Raw genomic sequence first — 27,396 nt, 5'->3', positions numbered from 1 at the left:
ACTATAAATACCATAAAAAATATTTTTTGGACATACATTAGTTTATGTATTTTTTTTGTGGTTGGGGTACATTGGATTCTGGATTGATTATACAAAATATATATAGATTTTTTCTATCAAAATGAAGTACTTTTGGAAGAGATAACTAAACTATTTCTTCACGTAATCAAGTTTATATTCATCCCAAGGCACTATATATTTTTCATATGTTGGATTCAGTCCAGGGGCAGGTTTTTGGAGAAAAGAAGCATTAGGTAGGGTTGGTAGTGCCAGACAGGGCATTCACGGCTGATGGGAATGACAGCAAAAGTGAGAAGTGTGGAGTAGAGCGGACAGGGGAGGACAAAGAGAGCAGAGTCTACAGAAATGGGTATCAAGCTGGGAGGGTGGATGCAGGTGACGCCTAAGGTGAAAGGGAAGGAAGTACAAGGAGGTGTTGAATTGAAGGACAAGGGTGCCACAATGTCCCACAAACACTGACACATGATGGGCAGCATTCACTACTAATGTTACCATTTACTGTGAGAAAAACCTCGAGAGCAGGGAAGCCCTGTCCGAATGTTCGGTCTCGTTAGCACAAATTAGCTTTGAAAGGTTAGCGTGGTAGAGGTATAATGAGGAGTTCATGGTAAGGAGTGGTTATGACCCAAAAAAAGTCATTGGGTGAGGTTGACAAGAGACTATGCCTGCATCTGGTGACTCGAGCCAGACCACTGCCAGCAGGACAAACAACAAGCAGCTTCCACACACCACCTGTGACCTTTCACATCTATCCACCTCTCCGGGTGTGAGGAGTCAAAAGCGAATCGACCAAGACATGACAGAAATTCAATAAAAGGCATTGTTACAGATCACTGTGTAAGTTTCAGCATGAATGGCCAAATTGCAAAAGTAGGTCCCTGTTGGCACAATGTTTAGTTGGTCAAGGGGGGGGTGAGGAAATGTTCAGTTCAAGGGAAACACGAGAGGGGTACAGGTTAAACCTCAATGCGCTGGAGGCAGCGATTCTGTTGGTGAAACAATGTCTGGCGAGCGAGGCAGCAAGAAAAGCTGACATTGCGGATTCCATTGCAGATATGGAATATCCTACACGAGGCCTGGGCAGAACTCGCGGAATTTCACTTCGAAGAATTTCACAGAGTCACAAAACTCTCAGTGAGATTCTGCATAATTCTGCGAATGGGCAGAATTGGACACGTCACGCTGTTCGCGCTGTCATTTGTGTCGGTTGGTGGAATTTGGACAGAACTCCACGTTACAAGCATAACGCGAAGTGGCCAAAATTCTGCCATTTCTGTTGGCGGGGCGGAATTTATCACTCACCCCTACCTCACACTGCTCTGCGGAATAGCCGCTGGAGTGAAAATGTGCGATGAGTAAAAAGCATGTCAGATGTTGCATTATTGCCAGAGGTCCGTTTGGTCAGCATTTCCTAAGACCTGCGTTACACTAAAGGAATTTGTTTTGATATAAAATTATTGTTTTAAAATAAGAGTTTCGGTTTTTATTGTGACCATTTTTTAAACATTATTTTTATTGCACTTGCACTTTTGGGGGTGTTTTATTGTTGTAATTGGAACGGCCGAATTTACCGTTGCACTAATATATGATGCGTGTAAGAAGTGGCCTGAGGTCTCTGCTCTCCACAACCTACTGACTAGCGCCCTCTGCCGTTCAGGAGGAAGAGCGGTAGGTGGTCCGGTGTTCATGTTGTTTAGCAGCCTATTTCAACAGACTTGCTGCACGCCTGCGTTTCGGAAACCTGTAGCGAGAGCTCCAACGGCAAGCCGGTCTGCCCCCGTCCGTGACCAGGAAATGCCAGGATGCCAGGCATGCTGCACTTACAATATCCAAGAGAGCATTTACCAACAATTCGTATCAGGACCCTTCTGTTCCTGCTGGAGGCGACTTCACGAACAGGCCTTCGAGAAATATCATCAAGGCCAAGGGTCGGATTGGTAACGCGGGCACTCGGGCAATGATCGAGGGGCCGGTATCTGAATTCCACCTGTGTCGAGCAGCCTGGGGGCCCAATTTGGCAGTTCCTGCGTTGTTCGATGCTGCCAGCGGATGCCTGAGTGGCCTTTCTGGAGGCAGATGGGTGTCCATTACCTCCCTTGTATCAATGGCAGAGGTGTCGCTCCTTTTCTCTCGCCGGGCCGGCCTTTAATATATGCATATTGAGCAGGGCAGGGGGCCTGAGCAAAAGTAGCCTAACTTGCTTTCAGGTGTGTTTCACCAGTGTTATTATACAATTTTGCAGAAGAAGTGTTTTGCGGAAAGGCAATTTGCAAATGGGGGCCACTTTTTTTTGCGTGCCCGTGCCGATTTTGAATCCTAATCCAACCCTGACCATTACCTCCTCGTTACATTTCCCCCTAATTAATTACTTAATGAAGCCGCCGCGCCTCAGAAGACACACCCAGTTCCCTTCCAAAAAGTTGAAAAGCCCCTCCCACCCACGACCACCTGTTTTAGTCGTGTCTTGGAGACACCCAAGAGGTCCTGATTTAGGGGCATATCAGCAACAAGGCGATATAAAATTATCGCCGCTTTTGCGTCCGTTTTTGGCCGAAAAGCGGCAATAATTTTATCGCCTAATTAGCAAGGTCACGCTATCACGTGAAACCTTGCATTAGCGCCCGGATTCTTAACGCCCAGCTTTGCATCTCTAATGAGATGCAAAGTGGGCATTCCTGACCTGACATGACTGGAGAAATGTCGCTAAGCAACATTTCTCCTATCACCAAGCCCCACGCTATGAAGCATAGCGGCAAGAAAAGTAGCGATAACCCCTGTTATCGCCACTTTCCTTACGCCTGCTTCAGGACTGACTTAGCCATGATATACTATGGAAGGTGGATATCATGGCTAAGTAGGTGAGGCCCTATCATCAAGCTAACGCCAAACTTCATGAGATTATCGCTGGGTTTCCAGCGATAATCTCACGTTTGGCAGTTAGCGCTAGGATTTTTATCACTTTTGAGATAAGCGTTGCTAATAGCACGCTATCTCAGCAATAAAAATCCACGTTAGCCGGCGATAATTATCCTAGCGCTAAGTGCGCTTAGCGATAATTATCGCCGGTTGTTGCTGATATGCCCCCAAGTTGGGCTGGCTTTAAACTGACATTTTGTGAAAGTAGAAAGCCAGGGGAGCGGGTTTCAAACATTCTTCCTATCTCTAGCAGCACCCGGGTTGTTTCTGGAAATATGTGTAAACTCCCCTCGGGCAGCGGAGCGCCGGAGGGGGAGGCGCAGGAGTCTCTCTGTTTCCAGCCTCAATATGCCCTCGTAGGAAGGAAGTTCACCGGCAATGCTTGACCCCGGGAATACTTACAGCTGTGATTAGAGGCATGCATCTACGCATCTCAAGAAGTCAGGATGGTTGCTGTTCGTGGGCGCAGAGGACGATGGAAAGGTAGGGGCAGGTGTCCCCTAAGCTGCTGAGCGCTGGGGGAGTAGCCTGCCAATCAATTTGTTTTCACTTGAAGGGTCGCAGGGCAGCTCACGGTTAATGTGTTCTTTTGTGGACACAGCTGAGTTCATTTAGGCTGCTTTTTGTAGGGCTGCTGTAGCGCCTTGTTTATTGGACAAGGCTGTGTGTGCATGTGTAAGCTAATGTTTTAATTATTGCATTATGGCTGGCAGAACAGGGGATTTAAGGACCCCTAGTTTCTGTCATTTGTGGTTTTTCATCCATGCTGCACGGTGTGTTTTTCTGCTATGGAGAGCAAGAAGTGTGCGCAGAGAAGGTGGATGGTTCCCTCCTCTTCTGACTCTGGGGGGAGCTTGCCTGGGGCTCAGAGTTCTCAGAAGCCCAGGGAACAGTCCCCTGCCAGTCCTGCTTATTTGACTGAGGCCCAGGTCCAGTTCATGATTGAGGTGGCAGTGGCTAAGGCATTTGCTGCCAAGCCTAAGAAGAAGGAAAAGAAAGGGGCGTCTTCCAGAATAAAGGGAAAGATGCAGGATTCTTCCTCAGATTCAGAGTTGGAGGGTCCGAATACTTCAGCTTATGGGAAGTACCTTTCCAGAGAGTATTTGGTCCAGATTTTGGATCATGTTAGACATAACCTGGGCTTTGAGGAGCCTTCAGCCCAGCCAGATGAAGAGGGTCTCTTCCCTCAGTATGCCAAACCTTTGCTTTTGTCTCGCCCTCTTCATTAGAGGATAAAGGACTTAATCTTCAGCCATTGGAAGGAGGTGGTTCATCCCAGTATTCCGAGGTTCCTCCAAAAGATGTATGCCATAACTTAAGGGGAGGAGGTATTTCTGCCCAACATTACGGTGGATTCTATTCTGGCGCCTTTGATTGGCAGGACAGTGATTAACCCATAGGAATGCTCTCCTGCAGACGCTGTGGATCACAAGAAGGACTTTAAGTCTCTTTCTATTGGCATCCAGGAGAATGAAGACTGCTCTGATATACTGCTGCAAATGGAACAGGAGTCAAAGATGTTAGCTGATGTTTCTTCAGATATTATTAGATCCTCAGCAGTGGCTTCTGGGGTGTCCACCCTGGCACGCCGCCAGTTTTGGATGTGGGACTGGAAGACGGATTATGCAGAAAAAGCTCACTCCTGAAAACTCCTTTTGAAGGGAAGAAGATATTTGGAAACCAGCTGGATGCAACCATAACAAAGTCTTTCAAAGATTGGAAGCACACTTTTCCCTTTAAGGGGGCTGCCTCTAGATCCTATTGGTCTTGGACTAGGGACTATAATGATTTTTCTAGGAATGATAGAAAGGGTTATTCTTCCAGGAGACAGCGATTTCAGCCTAGGAAATCCTCCAAGTCTCAGGACTCTGGTAAACAGGTGGGAACAAGCAAGAATTGTTCCTGACTAGTACCCCCTTCTGGTGGGGGGTGGAACAGTTGGAGGGAGATTGTTGGACTTTGGCAGCGTTTGGCAGGAGTCCATCAGAGATCAATAGGTTCTAAGTCTACTTCAGAGAGGCTATATGTTCGAGTTCATTCAAACACCTCTGGATTCAGGGACTCTCCCTACTTCTAATCCAAGGGATCCAGTAAAGAGAGAGGGTTTGTGGTCCGGCATTCTCGCCCTTTTAAAGAAAAGGGCAATTAAGGAGGTTCCGGCACCGGAAGGGGGCAAAGAAGTTTACTCTATCCTGTTCCTGGTGCAGAAGGCAAACAGAGAGTACAGACCAGTAATGGACTTAAAATGAGTGAACCGGTGGGTACAGACAATCCATTTCCAAATGCTATCCTTGCAACAAGTTATTGCTTTGGTATAAAAAGGCGACTTTCTGGCCATCATCAATCTTCAGAATGGCTACCTTCACGTCCCAGTTTACAGACGTCACCAGAGATTTCTGAGCTTCACCGTGGGTCCCTTGCACTTTCAATTTTGGGTGCTGCCATTCGGTCTGAAATCAACATCAAGGATCTTCACCAAAGTCCTAGCTCCTCTGGTGGGAGTTCTGCATCAGGAGGGCATCGCACTCCTGCCGCATGTCGATGACTGCCTGGTATTCTCATCCTCCCTGGAAACCTCTGTGGCTCATGTCATGAGAACTCTTTCGGTTCTGGAACATCACGGGTTTCTGGTGAATCAGAAGAAGTCCCATCTGATGCCTGTTCAGGACCAGACTTTCATTGGCGCAATGTTTCTAACCAGCACAGGTGTGGTTTCACTGACAGAGAAGAGGATCAACAAGATTCACTCTCATTTGTTGGAATTGTTGGGGCAGACCAATCCCACTGCAGCAGACTGGATGCAGGTGCAGGGAGACCTTGCAGCAACCATTTTTCTGGTGCCTTGGGCCAGGTTCAATTTAAACAAGGTGGTGAGACACATTCTGGGTCATTGGTCCCCAGGATCTCAGGATTTGTCTGTGAGGATTCCGATGACAACAATGATGAGAGAGTGGCTTTCTTTGTGGATGGAGTCCACATACATCAGGAAAGGGTTCAGCTTAATGCCCCAGACACCGATCATCTTGACAACCAATGCCAGCTTGACAGGTTGAGGGGCTTGGATTGGTGCACAGCAGGTGCAGGGTCTTTGGTCAAGGGTGCAGCAGTTGAGGTCATCCAAATGGAGGGAGCTTCAGGCAATTCATCTGGCTCTTATGGCATTTGCTCCCATGTTGAAGGGCAAAGGTGTCCTGGTACAGACAGACAGCACAGCCAAGTCCTATCTGAACAAACAGGGGGGCACAATAGCTCCAGCATTGTTGAGGAACTCCGATCAGATGTTTCTTTGGGCACAGGACAATGTACTGGAGCTGAGAGCGAATTACATTCATGGGACACTGAATCACAGAGCGGACATATTGAGCAAGGAAATTCCTTCCTCTCAGAACTTTTGTCTGACCAAGCAGGCCTTTCAAAACATTTGTCAGGAGTGGGGGATCCCAGTAGCAGATTTGTTTGCATCAGCTCAGAATACCCTTCTTCCCAGGCTCTGTTCAAGGGTGAGGGTGGAGGGCGCTTGGGCAGTAGATGCCCTGTCTTATCCTAGGCCAAAGAGGATCCTTTATGCTTTTCCGCATTTTCCTCTTCTTCTGCAGCTACTAATCAGGTTGAAGAAAGAGGATTCAGTGGTAATACTGGTAGCTCCAGCATGGCCCCGCTCTGCTTGGTACCATCTGATAATGTCAATGAGTATCAGCGAGGGGTTCCTTCCTCCAGTAGTTCCATCCCCCCTAGCATTTCCCTGCCTTCAGGTCAAACCATTGAGAACCCTCTGGCTAAGGGCTTAGAAGTTGAAAGGGCTGGGTTACAGGTAAAGGGGGTCTCAGAGAAGGTGGCTTCCTCAATTCAGGCTTCTAGGAGAGCCTCCACTCTTTCTTCTTATTCTAGACACTGGGCCACCTTCCAGGACTGGTGTACAACTAAGCATTTAGGATGGTTTTGCTCTAGGGTTAAAGGTTTCCACTCTTTAGATTCAATGGGCAGCTGTTAAGGCTTACCGGACATCTTGGGGTAGTGTACAAGATGCAGATGGGCTTGTTCAGAGGCTTTTTAAAGGGGTTCTTAATCTCAAGCCTCCGACTAGACCAGTATGCGCATCTTGGGATCTTTCTTTAGCCCTTGAGGTGTTGCAGAAGTCTCCTTTTAAACCTCTTGAGAAGGTGGATTTGAGATTGCTTACCTTGAAAACTTTCTTCCTGTTGCCATTACTTCAGGGAGGAGGTTGGGGTAATTGTGTTCCTTATCAGTAAAGCATCCTTTCTTTAGGGTATTCGAGGACAGGGTAATTTTACGTCCTGGTCCTTCTTTAATTTCTAAGGCAAATTGAGTATTTCACAAGGAGCAGGAGGTTATTTTACCTGTGTTTCATCCTAATCCTTCCTCCCTGGAGTAGGTGAAGCTACATTCCTTGGATGTCAAGCGGGCTATTCTGCTTTATTTGGACAAAGTTTCTGATTTCAGGATGTCTTCTTCTTTGTTTGTGAATTTTGACCAGCTAGGAAGGGTTCTAAACCTTTCCACTCAGACTCTGAGAAGGTGGATCAGGTCTCTGGTTGCATTGGCATATAGAGAGGTTGGTATTCCGTGTCCAGTTGGGGTGGAAGGTAGATCCACTACAGCCATGTCTACTTCCGTCGCAGAGGCTCAGGGAGCATCTTTGGTTGAGATTTGTAGGGCTGCTACTTGGGCTACGCCTTCTACATTTGTACGGCATTACAGAGTTATGCAGGAAATTGGCCTGGAGGAGGTTTTGGGGTCAAAAGTGCTGTGGTCTATGAAGTAATAGGAGGTTTAATTCTAGAATTAAATAAACTGAGTGTTGCATAAATAATTCGTTTTTCTGGTTGAATGTTATTGCTTGATATATTTCATTACATCATTAATTAGGGGGGAAACGTAACAAGGAGTTAATTCTTCAATTACTTACTGGTAATTGCATTACTCCGAGTACGTTTTCACCCCAATTAATTAACCCCTCCCTTCCGCCCTGTTGGGACCAGGTCAACTGTACTAGGTGGGGGCTTGCGTCAACTAAAACAGGAGGTCGTTAGGGGAGGAGAGGCTTTTCAACTTTTTGGAAGGGAACTGGGTGTGTCGGTGAGGCGCAGCGGCCTCATTCCGTAACTAATTAGGACGAAAACGTACTTGGAGTAATGCAATTACCCGTAAGTAATTGAAGCATTTGTAAGCGGAAGACTGACGTATGCGCCCTTTATGGAAGGTAATTGGTAGTAGGCATGGATAAGGAAAACTGACAAAAAGTGGTCTGGCAATTATTTATCTCACAAACTTTAAGCTCTTACACTGACCATCTTTTAATCTAAGGTAAACTTTGTTTTTCCAACTAAATTAATCCCCCAATGCGTTCTGCTGTCTCTGACCTTATCTCGGAATACACTCTTATACACTCCAGCCTCCTGTTAGGTGATTTTAATATATGATTGGAGTCCAGGGAAAAGCCTGATGTGTTGATTGACTCTCTAAATGCCTTAGAATTCATTCATCCAGTGCTAGAGACGGAATGCTGAACAGTGTTAAACATTCACCCACAGTACAGAGATCTGGGTCTAAATCCATCTTTTTTTTGCTCACCATGCCACTTCAGTTAGGACCCAGCTATATGCAAATCAGTCTTGATCCTGCTCCCCATGCAAACAGTCTAGCCCGAACTACCAGGGCAGGCCCTGGATCAAAAACAAGCATCCTGGGACCAGTTTCAGGGTATCACCTGGCCTGGCACATCGGGCTGAACTGTTGGGATGTTCAGTATTCCATCCATCATCTTTTTCTGATGAGTTTAGTCAATTCTGCCATTCTTTTTTTGAAGTGGGCATGAGAACACAGAATAAGGCTGTCTTACGGAGAAGTTGGGACTGAGTGATGAATGGTACTGGTCAGTTGGAATGGGACAGGGGATGTGTTGGGGTCAAATGCTGATCACATTATAGGAAATTGGGGAGAAGCAACCCAGGCCACATATGATTTTGATTCATCTGGGAGTCAGTGACCTGGTCTCACTAACAGGATGGGAATTGTTACAAATTATGAAGAAGGATATCAGAGTGATATGATACAGATGGGGACAAAAAGGAGATTTTTGCTGTTAGTCATTGCCAAGGAGGGTATGGCAAGGGGCCTGCAAATCAGCAGGCTTTAACAGGGCTCGTAGGGAGGTTAATAGAGACATTTCTGTTTTATGTTAGGTGTTGGACAAGTGGGAAAGTGAGGCACATACATACGAATGCCGTGGTCTCTGCTTCACATTTCCTCATAAAGAAAATAAGGAGAATATTTCCGTATATCCCGGACAACACCAGGAAAACAGTTGTTTCTTCCCTCATTCAATCCAAATTAGACTACTGCAATGGACTATATCTTAATGCCCAGAAGCAGTGTCTGAAGAAACTTCAGATGATTCAGAATTCAGCAGCTCGCCTTTTGCTTGACATTCCCAGACACAGTACAGTTTCTAATGAAATTCGCAATCTGCACTGGCTCCCGGTGCCTCAGCGTATTGAATTCAAGACCTTATGTATTGTTTTTAAAGCTTTGCACCACCTAGGCCCATCATTTCTGCAGAATCTTTTCACATGGTATCAACCGACCACACACCTTCGGTCAATGGGGGCACGATTATTGTTGGTACCAAGAATTTGTACGGCTCACTGGGGAGGCCGTAGCTTTTATTATAGTGCATCGAAACTGTGGAACTCCCTTCCTTTTCAGCTTAGGAATGTCAGTTCTCTGACTGTTTTTAGAAAGCAATTAAAAACCTGGCTCTTCCAGTACAAGGTGCGAGTCTGCGGCTTGCATTTCCCAGCGCCAAGACACCCCTGGGTAGTTGTGTGCTTTTATAAATTTCAATAACATAACACGATAGAGTGCATTTATCCATTTTGGCAACCAGGATTTATTTGAGGAAGTTAGTGACAAACTTGAAAGAATGGTGAGGGAGAAGGAGTGACCAAGTTGGGGGGGGGGCAACAAGAACATCTTGGTGGAGGGTTGTCTGGTGGCAATATGAGGAAGGGTGAGAGCAGGGAAGAGAAGAAGGAATAAAGAAGAGAAAAAGATCATTTTAAGGAATAAAATGTGTTATAGCCTGGGTTTAGTGCGGGCAGGCTGAACAAGAAGTCAATGGAAATTTTGTAATAAGAAATAGGATTTTAATGGTTTTATTTGTTAAAAGTGTTGCATTTAGGGACTGAGATGGGGCGTTAGAGCATTAAGGGGTTGGTAAAATAGAGGAATAAGGGTGGGAGATAATTCATTTTTAGGAAGTTGTCCGGGACATTTAGGGGCATATTTACAAGCCCATAATGCTGCCAGAGCATAACTTTTTCTGATGATCTGGTGGCTTTGCTCTCAACCCAATATTTACAAGGTGGCATTAAGCCACTCAACATGGCTTAACGCCACCTTGTAAATGTGCCCCTTACCGCAGCAGTGTGCTGAGGAAAAGGGGCGAGCAATGGGTGTTGCTATGGGCGTTCTGTGGAAATGGGGCGGGTAATGGGTGTTGCTGTGGGCATTCTGCTGCAAAACCCATTGCTTTTTGACACTACCCCATATTTACATGTTTTATGTCTCCTTGTATTTTGCTCTTTCGATTTGTGTGCTCGATTCAGAAGCACACATAGAAACAGCAAATCGCCTGTAAAGATTGTTTATATATAGGACGGTGTCCCCACTGCAGGGTTGATTGTTTATGTGTAGGAAGGGACATAATAAACAATCACTCCTGCAGTGCAGGCACCCTTGCAGTATGGCGCAAGGGTGCCTGCGCTTGCGCTAGGCAGCTTCTTTAGTGCCAGCGCTAGGGGAAACGCAGAGTGTGCTTCTTTTTTGTAAATACAGCGCATCCCTGTGTTAAAAAGATGTCGGAAAGCGGCGTTAGCAATTTTGCTGTGACCGTTTTTGGTAAATATTCCCTTTAGTATGCACGGCTAAGCTGAAAATTTGTGTAATTAAAAACAATATATTGCAGAATCAGCCTGAGCATCAGGAGTCATTCCTCCACAAGATATGGCAGGGCGGTGTGCCTTGATAGGCATGAACTGTGCAGTACCACGAGGGACGCATCACTTTGATTCATGGGATTCCAGACATGTGTAATAAGTTTGACAAGACCCTGAAAATTGAGGATTAGCTCAAAGTCACCGTAGTGTTGAGGGATTCAGAGCAAGTACAGTGAGCCTGCCGGTGAGTCATCTGGAAGCGGTGCAGTGCTCTGGGGTGCTGGGGGATGAGGGGGACGGTGGTCATACAGGAGAATGCAGATGCTAGACCCTGCTGACGCGTCACATATCTAGAGGACTCTCCTCCCTATCCTAAGAGCCAGAGAAAACCCATGGCTCCTGCTGAGCAGAGTAACAAGCAAAGTCAAGGAAAATAACTTTCGGAGCTAAAGCCAATGATGTTTAACACTCCTGCGGACACTATGCAACTGGCCCGTGGCTATGATAAACAAGTTAGAAGCAGCTGGAAAACTGTCTTGGGAATGCAAGGTTAGAAACCCTGCTTGTCAGTCGGCACTCTCCTCACCACCAATGGATAAAGAGCAGGTATAAGGAGAAATCAGGACCCCATAAGGACCAGAAACACTAGACAAAGTAACGGTGTGAATTTCCAGCAGCACATCTGCCCACTGATGATTGTGTAGGTTATGCAACTGTCGCATTTTCTTTTTCATTCCTTACCTTTTGTATCATAGGTGCATTTGATTCCCGTTTCTGTACAGTAACTGAAAGAAAGACAACACAGAATGAATGAGTTGCAGAATGCACAGCAACACAGTGACAGGCATCAACTGCAGGCTTTGTAAGTGCCATGACTGCTTGCCGCCTGCTCACCTCAGGCCTCCCAAAGTGGAAAATAACAACAAACGCCATGGGGCCCACATCAGAAGCACACAGGATGTTTGGAAAGACAAACACCTGCCTCAAAGGCTAGTACCTTTGAGTAGGAGGAATATATGATGTTACAACGCATGCAATTACAACGCATGATTTTACAACGCAGTGTTTACATCGCAACTACCATTACATTGCATGATTTTACAATGCATGCCATTACAACACATTTTTTAAAACTACCATTACAACGCATTCCATTGCAACGCATACCATTATAAAAGCATACCATTACAACGTATAATACTTTTAGGGCAACAGTAGGGTAAGTGTTGGATAGTGTAGGGGTAAAAATTACTATTCCCACTCCAGTGAGTGCAATAGTAGAGAAAGTGTTGGATAGTGTAGGGGTAAAAATCACTATTCCCATGTACCCCAAAACCCATACCCACCCTAATACTAAAAAAATCTCCATTACTTACCTTATAATGCGTTGTAATGGCATGCGCAGTAGTGACATGCGTTGTAATGGCATTGCATTGTAATGGCATGCGATGTAAAGGCAGTTGCGTTGTAACAGTTGCGTTGTAAAGGTAGGTCATTGTAATGACTGCGTTGTAATGGATGTTTCCCAGTAGGGGGGCTCAGGCAGATCCAGTGCAGATTTAAGACATTAAGCCAAAGGACAAAACTGATAAAGGACCCTTAGGTAGGGTACTTTGGCTGGTCATGTTATGCTTGTGTCATTTTACATTTTATTTCTGTCGCTTTTCCAATGAAGAGCTTACGTTGTCGGTGCAAGTGCGCTTCTGGGAGTGAACTCTCTCCACAGAATTTAAACATTTTAGATGCAGTTTTCTCGCCAATCCCCGCACCAGGGGCATCAACACACCAAGGGTCCGAGTCTGAGTTTGTTATATTTATTGCACTTGATAAATAGTGATCCTGTGGGTTACATATTTATCAGTTGTGATAAATCGCATGTTTTGTGGGAATACCATGGATTTTGGTGCTTAATGCACCAAATCTGCATGGTACGGTAAACATCATGCAGTATTGGAGCCAGTTTCTCTTGCCGCTTTTTTGTAAAATATAGTCCAGTTTCAGATCTCCTGGACCCTGTGGCCATGCAAAGGCTCAGAGCCAACATTCTACCTTGAGATAAGGAACTAGATGGACTCTACCCCGCAAACCACCTTTAAATGAGGATCATTCTCAGCAATGATCAGTCATAGGAGTCTACAGGATTGTTTGTTAGTGAGTTTGAAAAGTCCTTTCACCATAGATGGACAATACAGAAGCATGCACACAATATATATTTTCAAGGCTATATTAAAGGCAATGTCTCAATCTGGTGCAGATAATCTGGAAAGGTATACTGGCTCGAAGATGTCAATGGCCTTTACTAAGGATGACTGGCGCTCAGCTCTTGGGAACCAATCTCACAGGAAGAAAGCTAAAGATTCCTCTCTGGCTCTGTACAAGGCTTAAACACACTTTTCTGATTATTTTGAATAGAGTAGGTCTATGGATAAATGATGTAAAATGCAAGAATTAATATGATAATGTTGCACTTTCTCTAAATTCTATCACACATAATAAATCATATGAATAAATATATGAATAACTGATGCACTATCTAACTATATTAAAGCAAATGCTATGTAATGTACATGAGCAAGCAATACTAAATGCAACACCTGTTTATAAATGATAAATTTACATATGCCAGATACATGAATTTATAAATATGTGGAATGCAATGGGGGTAGGTAAGCAGAAAAGTTAAAAGATTATGGGGCATATGTATGAAGCCTTTTTCCCGTTCGCAAACGGGCCGATTCTCAGAATCGGCCCGTTTGCGAACGGGAAAAAGCCTTTTGGGATGTATCATCCCAAAAGGCCCTAGCACAATAGGGAATCGCAAAATTTGCAAATCCCTATTCTGCGAATGCATTTAAGGAATCACAAATTGCGATTCCTTAAATGCAATTCTGGAAGCACCCAAGTTATGCGATTTTGCCTTCAGAAATCGCAAATTACCACCAACTTCAATTTGGTAATTTGCGATTTCTTTGAAAAATGCACTTTTTTGCATTTTTCAAAGTGCCATGTGGCGTACATACATGCCCTTAGGGCATGTATGTGCGCCACATGTGCACACATGCTTATTTCAGGGGTGCAACAGGGTGTCCTTTTGACACCCTTGCACCCTTGAAATTGCATTCGAATTTGCGAGTACCTAATGGGTACTCACAAATTGCAAATGTCTTCCCATTCATAGAGGCCCATAGGACTGAATGGGAAGGTATTCATTAATTGCGAATCGCAATTTGTGAATCGCAATTAAGGAATACGTAGGAATCGCAATTAATATTGCAAATCCTACATACATTGCCTTTAGTGAGTCCTTAATAGCGAATCGCTAAAATTCGCTATTAAGGACTCGCAAAACGCTTTCTTGATACATATGCCCCCATGTTTCTTTGACCTGCAAATTACATGTCGGTAGGCATATTATCCAACAAAGGTCTGCCAAATACACAGAGGATGACGCAACCATACCGCTAAAATGTATAACTTGTCTTCAGAAACACACTCCTTTTACTCACCTCATTCCAAATTTGACCAAACTATTTCTACGTGAACCCCGCATGTTGAAGCCATATGCGTTCCTAATTTCCAGCCTTATTTCCCAGTCCAAATGAATCCAGGTAATCCCTGGAGGGATTTGCATGGGAAAATGCAATGAATGAATGTACAGTTAGCACCGGACTCAGAATCTGACATTGGGCCCAGACACTATTTGTACCCTATTTAGGTCTCGCCTAGGCAACGCGCATGCGTTGCATTAGGAGATGACCTTTAGAAATTGGCCAGCTCTTTTCAGTGGTGGCATCCACCTTGCGGGAGCGAGCAATGCGCACGCTTGCTTACATTTCCCTGCTCGTGTCACTTTCATCACTTTCACTTTCTAGTCGGCTCGGGCGTTTGGAAGCAGCGGCATCTTTTTTCTTTCTAATGAGCTTTCACACGCGAACTTGTTTACGATCATCGGCGCCCGCAGGGGCCATCTGTTTTGCACTGTTTTCTATAATTGCTGTTGTCCTGCCTGACACGCTCTTCAGCAAAGCGCTTTTTTTTTTTTAAACCAGCCCCACACGCCTGATGTTTCACTGCTAGACTGCTTGACTTCTTTGTGTCTGTTTTATGTTTACTAACGGCTCTGAAAGCAGTAACAAGCAGCAGCGATAGCCGGTGCGTTCGCCTTCCAACTGTCGCTTCCTCGCTGTGCTCACTGCTCAGACTTCCAGCATCCAACGCACCACAATTCCAACCCGTGCCATCAGCGAGGGTGCAATGGGAAAGGACTTAACATACACTGAAATACACACCTCAAACACACACTGTCTGAACCCAGTCACTGGCCACCTCACTTCCGGATTAAACACAATGACGTAGCTGTGTATTTGGAATGTTTCTGCTGCTCTTACGTTTACTTTTTTTGCACTTCTTCCAGAGAGAAAGCATGACCATTTTCGTAATGCGTCAAGGGCTTAGTTGTCATGAATGCAGCAGGAGTAGTGGCTCCAGGCCTGCTATGTTGTTTTACACCAACTCTCCCCGAGATGCTGGGACCCATTCTCCTTGATTGCATAAGGCCCGTGGCAGGCATAGCATATACAAGCGCTACTGCCTACTTGTGAACAGTAGTCCACTTATAAGGTCCCAAAGGCGAGACCTATTGGCTATGCCAATGCTTGTTTTGATTTGCCACGCACTGGCAATGATGCTGCGTCTGCCCCTTTGATTCCATGCGTTGGTGTCTGTGTGTTCACACAGAAAAGCTAAATACTAAACAGAGGTCCAAACTTTTGAGCTGTCATACTTGGGTTGTCAGATGTATATTGATGTGCACTATGCCAATTGCAATATGGAATAATAATGAACAATAATAAAAAAAGACCTCAATCAGCTAAAACAGGAAAAATTCAAACATAAGCTTTGAAATCCCATTTTGAGACACAAATCAAGATGATTGTGGCCAAAAAGCCTGAATCAGGTGAAGGTGTCAAACATGGAATGGAGCTACTTGACAGCTATGGAAGTTCCCATGAGGATCTTTTTTAGGTTTAGCTGTCTCTTAAACCTCACGCAAGAAAAAATATTATATTTTTACTGTACATACATGGAGTTGCTTTTAGTCAGCCCTCTTCATCCACTGGGCTGTTCAAATGTCACTCACATTTTGCTCTGCCCACCACAGCATACCGCATGGGGCAATTGGTTAGCACACTGCAATCAATGGATTGCTTGAACTGTGAGTGACAGTGTTTTGCTACATCATATGTGCGCATCTGCCTAAAATAAAGTGCACCTCAATGCCAGAGGTAGTGGACCAATATTACAGGTTGCCAATGCTTTGTCATTTTTTATCCTTTTTAAAAATTACCCTTCTGTGTTTGAACTATCTCTCCAGGTTGCAGTAATTCAAAGCTAACAGTGCCTTTTCTTTGCACGAGTAAGACTTTCCATTGATGTGCTTTTAAACTAAAAAGATTGTGATACCTGTCCTAAGAACACCTGCCGCTTACGAAGCACGCATACTGTTCTAATCAAATGGTATGTAATTTATTTAAAAAAAAAAGTTTTTTAAGTGTATGGTCACCATTTTTGGGTGATGGCATGTATCGTTTTTGTACTTTGTTTAATTTGTGGCCTTGAAAAAAAAGAAATCATTGCACCAACTTGCCAAAGCCAGGCCTATTTGCTTTGCCAGTGGTTGTTGTATTTGTTTATGCAATACTTAACAGACAGAATACTGTGCAAAAACAGTGCCAGGGCAGGCTGTGGCATGTGGCAAGTCAGTGCTTTAAGGAAAACATTATTAGACAAACAGAATGTGCTCACCACCACAAATCGGACCCTGTCATTTCCAGGCTATCACTCGTAGACTCTCTTCGAAGTATAATTAGGTATGTTATACATAGCTCCAATAGAGCACCTCTATCGTTTATTTCAGTTTCCGAAACTCATAACCCACTACTATGACATCAGAACTGTTGATAACAAACTGGCTACCCACTCTTGTGATGTCATGAATGCCTTCCAGGCCAGACTGACAGGCCTCCCTGAGAGCTTGGATGCTTTGAATGAAAACCAAAAGCACAGCTGCAGAAGGGGGAAGGAAGGCAGAGAAGGTAGTGGGAGTTGGTCAAGGATGGCAGGTAAGTGAATCTTATTTTTTTTTAACCTTTGGTACATGGATACTTAACAGAGGCTATGCTATGTATGGCTCCCCCATTACTTCCTTGCCGCTGTGTAGTTTTTGAAAGCAGGAGCAGATGATTTTGTAGGCAATGGATAATACAAAATGATAGATGGGTAAAAAGTGAATTTTGAGGATGTTTTTCACCTCGGGGTTCTGAATGACATCATATCCAACTAGAGCTTTACTCTCGTTGTCTATTTGATGTCACTCAGGACCCCTTGGTGAAAAACATCCCCAATATTTACTATTACCCATTTATGAGTCTATATATTATGCATGCATACATGCCAACACTTCCGATTTAGAACTACTTCAAAAGAAGTCGGCAATCACACAAACCAGTTAACGGTAATGAAAACCGGCCTGCTGCATTGGATTAAAAACCGTCTGCCAAAATGAAGAAGAGTGCTGCTTCCATCTAGGCACAAAGCAAACTCGACCCGTAGACTAAAGCTTTCCGGCGACGCAAGAGAGCAAGTATACACAGGTAGCGGAAGCTGCCCTAGGTTGAAGAAATTACCTGGTAGCCCCCGAAATTGACATAATCTACTTTATTTTACAGTGTCCTACACTAAGTACCACAGCCCTGAGGAAGACCTTCTATGAATCTATCTGGTCCTCACCTGAAGGTCGAAACGCATCGGCAACCCCCCTTCACTTACTTCTTTTCCCCAGCACGAGGTCAAGAGCCCCAACATGTTATAATTGATTGAAGACAATATTAAATGTTTAGGCGAACCTATTGACTGAGGTTTACTGTGATACACTTTGTACCAATGTGAACTCTGACCTCTTTTTCTTTTGGACCATGTATTTATTTATGATTGAGGAATAATGCAGTATTACTTTCCCGTCATAAGTTATTGCACTTTGTAAATATTATCTAGGACCAAGAAGATGTAAAACATAGTTTTATAGAACAGATTAGAAGCCATTCTGAATGTGTATTGTTTATATGTTCATAAACACTGCATATAAATTGCAATAAGACTTTGATGATGAAATGTCTATGATAAAACAAGAAACAAAAAAAAGAGTGTGAATATATAAATTAAAAATATTCGTGAATTAAAGTAAATTCAATTTCTTTGAAAATGATCAACTTGTTGATGACAATTTTTTTGCTCACAGATTCACAGTATTAGAGTTGTTTGAATGTAATGTAGTTCATTCTATTGAACAGACACTTGGGTAACGATTTGTACCTGGTTAGTAATTGAATGTATTGAATCTATGGTCTTAGGGGTAATTTTTCTCATGTAACACTTCCGATTCAGGCAGGAGACTAACGATTTCAAGTCTAGTCTCCCGCCTCCCGATTCCTGCATGCAAAAACTCGATTCCTCGACTGGCTTCAGATGGCAGGGGCTGGTGACTCGAATTATGCACTGCCAGTAACCTGCTCCTGCTTGCAAGAACACAATATTTTTGTCACCCTCTCTCTGCCTGCCATAGCGATTTCTCTGTGCTCCCAGGGCCGGCTTTAGGACTGTGCGACTGGTGCGGTCGCACTGAGTGCTGACCTGTGGAAGGGGGCGCTGTGACCTCAGGGGGGCGCTGTGTTTAGCAATATATTATGATGGAAGAGATAAGGGGCACTTTTACCGGCTGGTAGGGAGAGAATCCGAAGAGGGGGTCAAGGGATGTGGGGGCGCCAATAGTGATTGGTATTTTCTGATATACGATCCTGTAGCAGCACACTTGCAAGTCCCAGAAACGCTGATAGACCCAATGCAGACCGCAAAAGAAGTCAATGGGAGAAATATATTCTCCTGATTCATTTAAAGAAAATCTTCCACTTTCCTCTTCCAAAATGTTGGCATGTGTGCATATGTTCTGAGCGGTGTATAACTAAACACAGGCATAACAAATGCATCAACGGAGGTAAACCCGTACAACTTAAAGGGCCGCAGTTCGTACCCATCGGTTCATTTCCCAGGGCAATAACTAGAGTATAAAAACCTACCTTGAAGCATGCTTGAGTCTGATTGCATATGAAAACAAATGTATGGGGACCGTGGACATACCTTTATTTAGTACAAAGATATCAACCTGTGACCCTGGATGGAATTCCCATCCATTTTGGCCTTAACTTCGAACAAATTGTCTAAATTAATTTCCCTGAAGACACCCAAGTTTATAATGTTTTCCCTAGCCGGAGTAAATACCTCTGTCGCAAGCCATTTCGTATCAGTGCTCAAAATAAGTAAATAACATATTGCACTCTATTTATGCAGCCCAAGTAGATATTCTACTCGAGCAGGAGCTTTCTCACCGAGAACGGTCCCGACAACTCGTGACCTCTCGTGTTCAGAAAATCTCACCGGATGCCCTGCTAGTGACCAAAAATTGCCCTTGTGGATGCCAAATCTCGCTCGTACATGCCAACCTACCGTTGGCAAGCTGTGAATGAGAAAAAACTCCACCAGGCGGCAGTTGGCAAAATTTGGCTAGCACTCCACATTACATGTGTAACGCGGAGTAGCCAAAACTCTGCAAACTCCGCTGGTGGAATGGAATTTATTGCCCACCCCTATATTAAAGATTAATCCCCACCCAGAGTCCCTTCCAATCCTATGATGGATGCCTAGCAGTGTTGTAACTGGGTCTGGTAGATTTGGTAGGCCAGCGGCCTTATTTATATGGCTTAGTATTTCTTTCCAGAACATTGTGGGCAGATTCACCAAACATGCAAGGCGGATCATTCCATATTACACCCTCTCCAACATGTTTGTGTGAAGAGGTGTTTTAGTTTTTGTGGTGTCATTTGCCAGTTGTACATAATTTTATACCATGTCTCGCTGGCCTGAACACTATAGACCATCTTCAGAATGTCCCTCCAAAGTTTGGTTCATTCCTCATGTATTATCTCAGTCCCCAGCACTCTGTCCCATTTCTGCATATAGGACCATGTGTGGGTCTCCAGGTGAGTCTTAGTGTAGCATAATTTTCTGCTATAAAGTTTTTGGTTGTTTCATAAGTAGGGAATAGGTTCTTGAATGCACTGAGTTATCTTCTCCGTGCCTTGCCATTTATTGGTTAGATCTCTTGGGGGCATATCATCAAGGACCGGCGATAATTATCGCTAAGTGCACTTAGCGCTACGATAATTATCGCCAGCTAACGTGGACTTTTATCGCTGAGATAGTGTGCTATTAGCAACGCTTATCTCAAAAGCGATAAAAATCCTAGCGCTAACTGTCAAACGTGAGATTATCGCTGGAAATCCAGCGATAATCTCACAAAATTTGGCGTTAGCTTGATGATAGGGCAAGGCAAACTTAGCCATGATATCCACCTTCCATAGGATATCATGGCTAAGTCAGTCTTAAAGCAGGCGTAAGGAAAGTAGCGATAACAGGGGTTATCGCTACTTTTTTTGCCGCTATGCTTCTTAGCGTGGGGCTTGATGAGAGGAGAAATGTCGCTTAGCGACATTTCTCCAGTCATGTCAGGGCAGGAATGCCCACTTTGCATCTCATTAGAGATGCTAAGAAGGGCGTTCAGAATTCTGGCGCTAATGCAAGGTTTCACGCGATAGCGTGACCTTGCTCATTTGGCGATAAAATTATCGCCGCTTTTCGCCCAAAAACGGACGCAAAAGCGGCGATAATATTTTATCGCCTCGTTTATGATATGCCCCCAAGTGTCTTAGTTGAAAATATCGATTTCTATCATATTCTGTAAGTTTAAAGCCGATCTTACACTGGGTGAATTACTTAGGGCCCTATTTATATGATGGTGGTATGTATACTCTGTCGCAACGCAACAGTGATGGAGTATACGTAGCGCCAGCATGAAGGTTCACCCGCCGGATTTAAAAGTGGGCGGATCTTCAGTTTGGCTACGGTAGTTACTACTGCTTCCTCTTTATAGCTATACCTCTCCGATAGTCCTACAGAATAAGCGCAATGAGGATGGTAGTGAATTATTTTTAGTAGTCATTGATTTACTGTCCGTCACCACCAGGCAAACCCTGGCAGTGAGGTACAGTAAAAAACAAATAATGCTCCCCTTGCCACAGGAGATGACTGCCATGGTATAGGGAACATTACCTTTTTTTTCCAAAAAGAAAATCCTGTTTTGTGATTTTTCTTTTGAAAATAAAAATATAATATCATTTGGTGCAGGGTTGCAATGATGCTGATGCAGCCCTGCATCAAACAGCAGATTGCATTGACAGGAACAACAGTGACGGCGGTCCCTAACAATGTTTTACAAATGAATGGCAGCTTGGTTGTCATTAATAAATGTTGTGGTCGGGACCTCCACGAGGGTGACAGAGGAATTAACTCGGCCTGAACAACAGCCCGACCACCAAAATATAAATGACGCCCTAATCGCGTAATCCTTAAATAAATATCTCAGCATCGTACAGTGTCCTGCCCTCCATGAGGCAAACTGTGTTGCATCTAAAGTTGGAGTAAAATCAAGCTTGTTTAGCACTGGGGTATATGGGAAGGCGAACAACATTATTGATTTAGAGCCATAGAGAGAGTCCCATGTTTCCAGGAGTGGTATTGCTATGTCAGATACATAGGCCGTGTTTGACCTGGCGTATTTAGGGAGTCAATGTAGGTTGCATGGTGTCCTTTCCAAAAGATGTGTTCCCTAATGTGCAAGTGTTTTCCATGTCACAGAGTAGTCATTCAAATGAAATGCACAATTATGCTGCTGCGAAATAGGTCTTTATGTCTGGGAGGCCCAGCCCACCCCAGTCCCTGTAGCAATTATCTGGCTATTCTGGGTCCACGGGCCGTGTAACTTAGGCCCCTGCAACCCCGGCAGTGCAGGGGAGCCCCCAACACTCTAGAGGGAACCTAGCCTTTTAAGGGCCTCATTCAACCCAAGCCCAAATCATATTTGTGATAAATTGGAGACAGAGGGGCCTCTCTTCATATTTAGCAGGGAGGCACCATCATTTTCCAGCACTCCACTGTCTGGGTATGCTTTTTTGCCATATAAATTTATCACATGCCAATTGTATCTGCCACATATCTTGCATGTGCATTAACACTGGTAATGCATGAAAGAAGTAAAATAATCTTTAGAGGACGTTCATCTTCAGGGTGGTCACCCTTCCCATCCATGAGATGAAGAAGGGTCCACATAAAATCAAGTCACACTTCAATTCTGTCATAAGCGGTGGGTAGTTTGCTTTGTATAATTCTTGGAGGGTCAAAGTAAACTCTGCACTCCTAAACATTCTATAGCCTTTTTTGTCCATTTGAATGGGGACATTGCTTGAATCTCTGCTCTAACTTACCTCTCTGTTTTATTCCCTAAACTTTCAGATTTAATGAAGTTGATCTTAAACCAAAAAACACTTTTGTGGTGCTATAAAAGGGGCATAAACACCTGTATGGACCATATGGGGTCCACCGGGCAAAATAGGATATTGTCTGTTATGAAATGTATCTTGTACTGCAAATCTCCAAAATTAATTCCCTTTACTGTAGGAGACTGCCTACTAGCTGTGCTAATGTTTCTTCCAAGTCTACCCAGTGGTGCTGGTACCAAATGCTCCCACTGAGGGCTCAACACCAGAACTCCGGTTCTGTGTGGATTTCAGGGGGCTCAATTCAGTCACCAAGACTGCTGCTCATCCCAGTCCCCGGGCTGATGAGCTGATGGACAGGTTAGAGGCTGCCCAGTTCCTGAGTGCTTTTGGCCTTACTTCGGGTACTGGCAGATCACCCTAACTGAAGGAGCCAAGGAGAGGTCAGCCTTCTCCACTCCAGAGGGCCACTACCAGTTCAAAGTGATGCCCTTTCAATTAAAGAATGCCCTTGACACCTTCCAGAGGCTGGTGAACCAGGTTTTGACAGGAATAAGACCTTCAGTGCTGCTTACTTGGATGACAAAGCTGTCTTCAGTAGCAGCAGGAAAGCCACATTTTTCAACTGCAGGAAGTGCTTCAAACCCTAAAAAAGTCAGGCCAGACTATCAAGGCCAGTAAGTGACAGCTATAGCAGGGGTCTATGGTGTACTTGGGACACCTGGTGGGCAGGTGTAAGGTGCAGCCCCTCTAGGCCTTGATGAAAACTATCATGGCCTGGGAGCCACCAAAACCCAGACTGAGGTGAGAACCTTCCTAGGCCTCTGTGGTTACTGCAGGAGGTTTGTCAAGGGACCTTAGGTATGTCTTTATGGATCTTGCTGGGAGAATGGATGGGAGGAGCTGGGCACAGCCTCACACATACACCTTAATAGGCTGTGTCCCGTCCACACACAAATAGCTGCATACCCTTTTTTAGTGAGTCTGAAGTCACCCCCACTGCAAAGGAACAACTGGGTATAAGCACTGGGTCCCTGACCCCACCAAGACAGTACACTTCTGGACCTGTGGATACTCTCCCAAGAAGAAGGACTGCTGTGCTGCTAAAGGACTGTCACTCTGCCGGACTGCGGCTCTGGAAGAACTGCTTTCTTGCTGTGCTGACATACTGGCCCTCTTGCTTGGAAAGGAAGAACATTACCTGGAACCCATCTTGAACCCAGGACCCAAGAGTGACTCCAAGGGCTAGTCTGCTGACCTCCTGATTTGAGCCTCAAGGACATAAAAGTAGCACCTGGACCCATCTTCAATGAGCTCCTGACCCCCAAGAAGAGCATCTCAGGTCCTGGGTCATTGGAAGCGTTTGTTAGGTTCCTTAAGACAAGCTTTTGGGCTGTTCGCAAACGCGAATAGGCTTGTTCACTCTGGAACCGCACCGCTTGCACAAAGGTTCAGCACAAGCCGCTGCAAGATCGTCTCTTCTCACAACAAGCATCGCCACTTGTGTGGGCAAAGCTCCAGCCCAGCCCAGCCGTTTGTGACGTCTAGCGGCCCCTAGTGCCCCACGGACCACCACCAGCAATGCACTCCTTGCTCCTGACGAATATCTCCCCCACAAACAGGACTCTTGGCAAAATTCTTGAGAAGGTAAAACTTCAGCGGTACTTATCTGCAAGTGTATCTGACCCGTGCTCCCTCTTTATTGGCTTGAACTTTTGGATTTGACTTGGTCCACCACTACCAGATATCCCCAGTTGGTGCTTTTTGCTTTTAAGCTCTAGTTTACTGTTTATTCTTTAAACATTCATAACTCCCATTCTACTTATTGGATATTTGTTGTTTTGGTCTTGTTTTAATTATAAAATTAAGCTCTCTATTGCCAACCTGGTGTGAAGTCTTTAGTGATGTTTTCACTTTGTTACTGTTTTAAGTGTTGCGCAAATAGTTTACACATTGCCTCTTAGGTTAAGCCTGACTGCTTTGTGCCAAGCTACAAGAGGGTGAGGACAGGTTAATTTAGGGAGTGTTGTGACTTACCTTGACCAGAATTGTAGTTGCTGCTTGGACAGGGTGCATACCTCTACCAACCAAAATCCCAATTTCTAACACACACCTTCCCTGGGGACTGCATGGGGTGTTCCTGGAGCTACATCCTTTTCTTTTTGCTAAGGTGGGTCTCCTGACTTATAACATAGATAGATGGTACTGAGATAGTGGGAGGGTTGGGGTCAATTTGGGAGGCAAGAGTTGTTGTTGTGCTGTTTTTAAATGAGCAAAAGTACATGCGTTTCCTACTTGCCAGCCCAAGGCGTGGGCAGGATAGGCAATTATACTGATTGTTGTCACGTAATGTTATCCTATGTAACTTGATGAGTGCCCTCTATATACCAAAACACACCATTATACACTGTTTAAAATAAAAAATAAAAACAGTAAAAAAGAGAACAAAACAACACAGTAATAATCCCGATCCAATTTATAAAAATATAGAATATTTTAATGAACCAAATGATAACCCAAACAACAAAAATCCAATAAGAGGAACCAGAGATATGAATTTTTGAAGTTTTAAATAAAAATAGCTCCAAAAAGTTTTAAGCACCAGCTGCAGTCAAGTGGTTATGCTTGACAATAACCTAGTCACGATTTAAGGCTGGCTGCAATGGAGCACGGGTCGTATACAAAAACCAGGCTCGTCCTGGTTGGAGGTTTTACCCTCTGACTTAGGGTCTGATTTAGATTTCAACTGAAAGGTTTCTCTGTCAAAACAGTAATGGATATCCAATCTGCTGAAATATAGATCCAATAATATCCTATGGGATTTATATTTCAGCGGACGGGATATCAGTCACCTTTTTGAGAGTAACTCTGTCTGCCGAAATCTAAATCAGGCCCTAAGTCCTTGAAATGGAAGTCAAAAATCCTTAGTGGGACAGGGCAGCAGGCTTTAGCTGAGGATGTCTCTGCAAGCCGTCCTCAGCCAAAGCCTGTCAAATAGCCAGTGAACGTAGTCCTGGTGAAGACATTGACACTTTTGGCGAGAAAACTGACAGCAAGAAAATTCGAAATATGTGCCCAAGAATGATCCCTTTTCAGCTGGCAAGAAAAAGGCCCATTTTTTTCAGAAGGTTAGGAGGAGTACACTTTGACACAGCCAGGAGTCCTAGCATTTGGGAGCCACGACTCACTCCAGCAGAAGCCATCAGTAGGGTCCAGAGCCAGTCCACTTGGAACTGGTCTGCTGAGCTCTTCAGGAAAGGGACTTCTAGCAGCTTGTTGTGACTATGTAGCTTAACAGGATGTGAGGCAACTGACCGTTAGAGTCTACATCTTTGTCCTTGGTAAAAGTGTGAGGAGGTTCAGCCTCTAAGGTCGCCTCACAGGTCTCAATAGCAGTTGGAGTCATTCTTCTGTCTTGCACAAGTCCATTGGTGTTCTTGAAAGGGTGCCCTGGAGTGCCACATTTAAAGCTGGCGCTAGCCTGTGGGTGGGGGGTGACTCTTGGCCCTTCCAAACCAATAGGGAAAGAGTTCCCTGGGGTAACCCTGCCACTTTTGCATCAGTTCCTGTGTGACTAACTGCAAGTAATCCCACAGGGCCCTCTGTATCTGAAATCAATTTTGCAAAACATTTCTTTCCTTGCACAGAGCTCCGGTGCCCACCGTAGAAGAGTAGTGAGGGAAATGATCAACCCCTCCTCTGAGGTCACTCAAAAAGGGTTCTGGGGATGGCTCCTCTCCCACTGAGATTGGTGCCTGGCTGGATAACAGATAAAAGAGGGGGAAATGCTCTTGTATTAGCTACACCTGCGTATGATAGAGTTGTCTCTTAGAAGATAATTTAGGGGCTCAGCACTGCACAGATGGTCATCCTGTCAGAGAAACAGAACTCCTCCCCGCACCTAAGGCCTTCGTGTCAGTTCTTGGAGCAAGTTCACATCTCATCAATGAGCTACTGAACTCCTGTATAACAGTTGGAAACTCATGCAAATGGGGGTCTATGGGCTTAAGGCAGGCAAAAGGTAATTTTGAAAAGTACCATTTGTAAAATATTTAGTACAGATCTAACTTTACCAATTTATTGTATTTGTAATTACATATTTTTTTTGTTTTGTTATTTAAATGTGTTTATTGGTTTTAATGACAGCCATACAGAAATAGTTAGACAACATTTTGCAAGTTATTCAGTATATTACATGTGCGTATATTAAATCAAGATATATTTCAAACACTTCCATCTCTATCTACATTTCTGCGCATCTCCAGTTCTACCGTAGGGGACACACAGATATCTCCATGATACACATTCCACTTTAGCCACTTCCGATCCCATTTTTTGGGGCAACCCCTAGCTACAAAGACCTCCGTCTCCGCCAACAGGCACCTGTCCAGCTGTTTTGCCCACATGGTAGTGGATGGCGGGTTTGTTCCCCCCCACCCTCTTGCCAGCTCCTGTTTGACCAACGTGTACCCCAATGTTGTAAATTGCTGTTCGACTGCAGTGAGATCAGTTGCAGCCCATATGTCCAGCAGTCCCAGTTGTGGTGTCTAAACTACCTCCTTTCCCAAAGCCGTCTGCATATGATTCGAGGCTTCCTCCCAAAGGTTAAGTATGGCTGGGCAACTCCAAAGAGTATGATAAAAGGTGGCCTGTTGTCTGCACCCCCTCAAACAAAGGTCATCAGGTCTGGACCCCAGTCATGTATGATCAATGAAGTATCCTAAGCTGTATAAGCCTAAACCTGAGTGTGATGGCTGCTTCTCTGGGGAACATAAGAGCCAGTTGCCAATCCTCGTCGCTTATCGGGCCCAGGTCATCCTGCCACCGCTCTCTAAGCTTTGAATAGGTGTCTGGCAAGTTATTACTCAATTTTTTATATGTGAGAGATATTCCTTTGGAGAGTAAAGGTCCGTCCATCAGGCGGTCCTCCAATGGGGACGACTCCGTTATGTCCTTAAGGGTCGGAAATGCAGCCTGAATTGCGTGTCTTATTTGCAAGTATCGGTATAGTTCTCCCTGGGCCAGGTGATATTGGCTCTGAAGGTCTCCAAATGTAA

General features: G+C 44.6%; 1 protein-coding gene across 1 annotated transcript in view; it reads right to left on the bottom strand.

Moving 5' to 3' along the window:
* Positions 1-27,396, bottom strand: part of LOC146860841 (uncharacterized) — a 915,295-nt gene that overhangs the window by 370,337 nt on the left and 517,562 nt on the right. The window contains exon 28 of the mRNA XM_085646176.1: positions 11,637-11,680. Coding sequence (XP_085502302.1) covers positions 11,637-11,680 — 44 coding nt within the window. The remainder of the gene's footprint in view (positions 1-11,636; positions 11,681-27,396) is intronic.

The sequence above is a fragment of the Triturus cristatus genome, chromosome 3_1, assembly GCF_964204655.1.
Source record: "Triturus cristatus chromosome 3_1, aTriCri1.1, whole genome shotgun sequence".
NCBI classification, from domain to species: Eukaryota; Metazoa; Chordata; class Amphibia; order Caudata; family Salamandridae; genus Triturus; species Triturus cristatus.
This window is presented reverse-complemented; position numbering and strand designations above follow the sequence as displayed.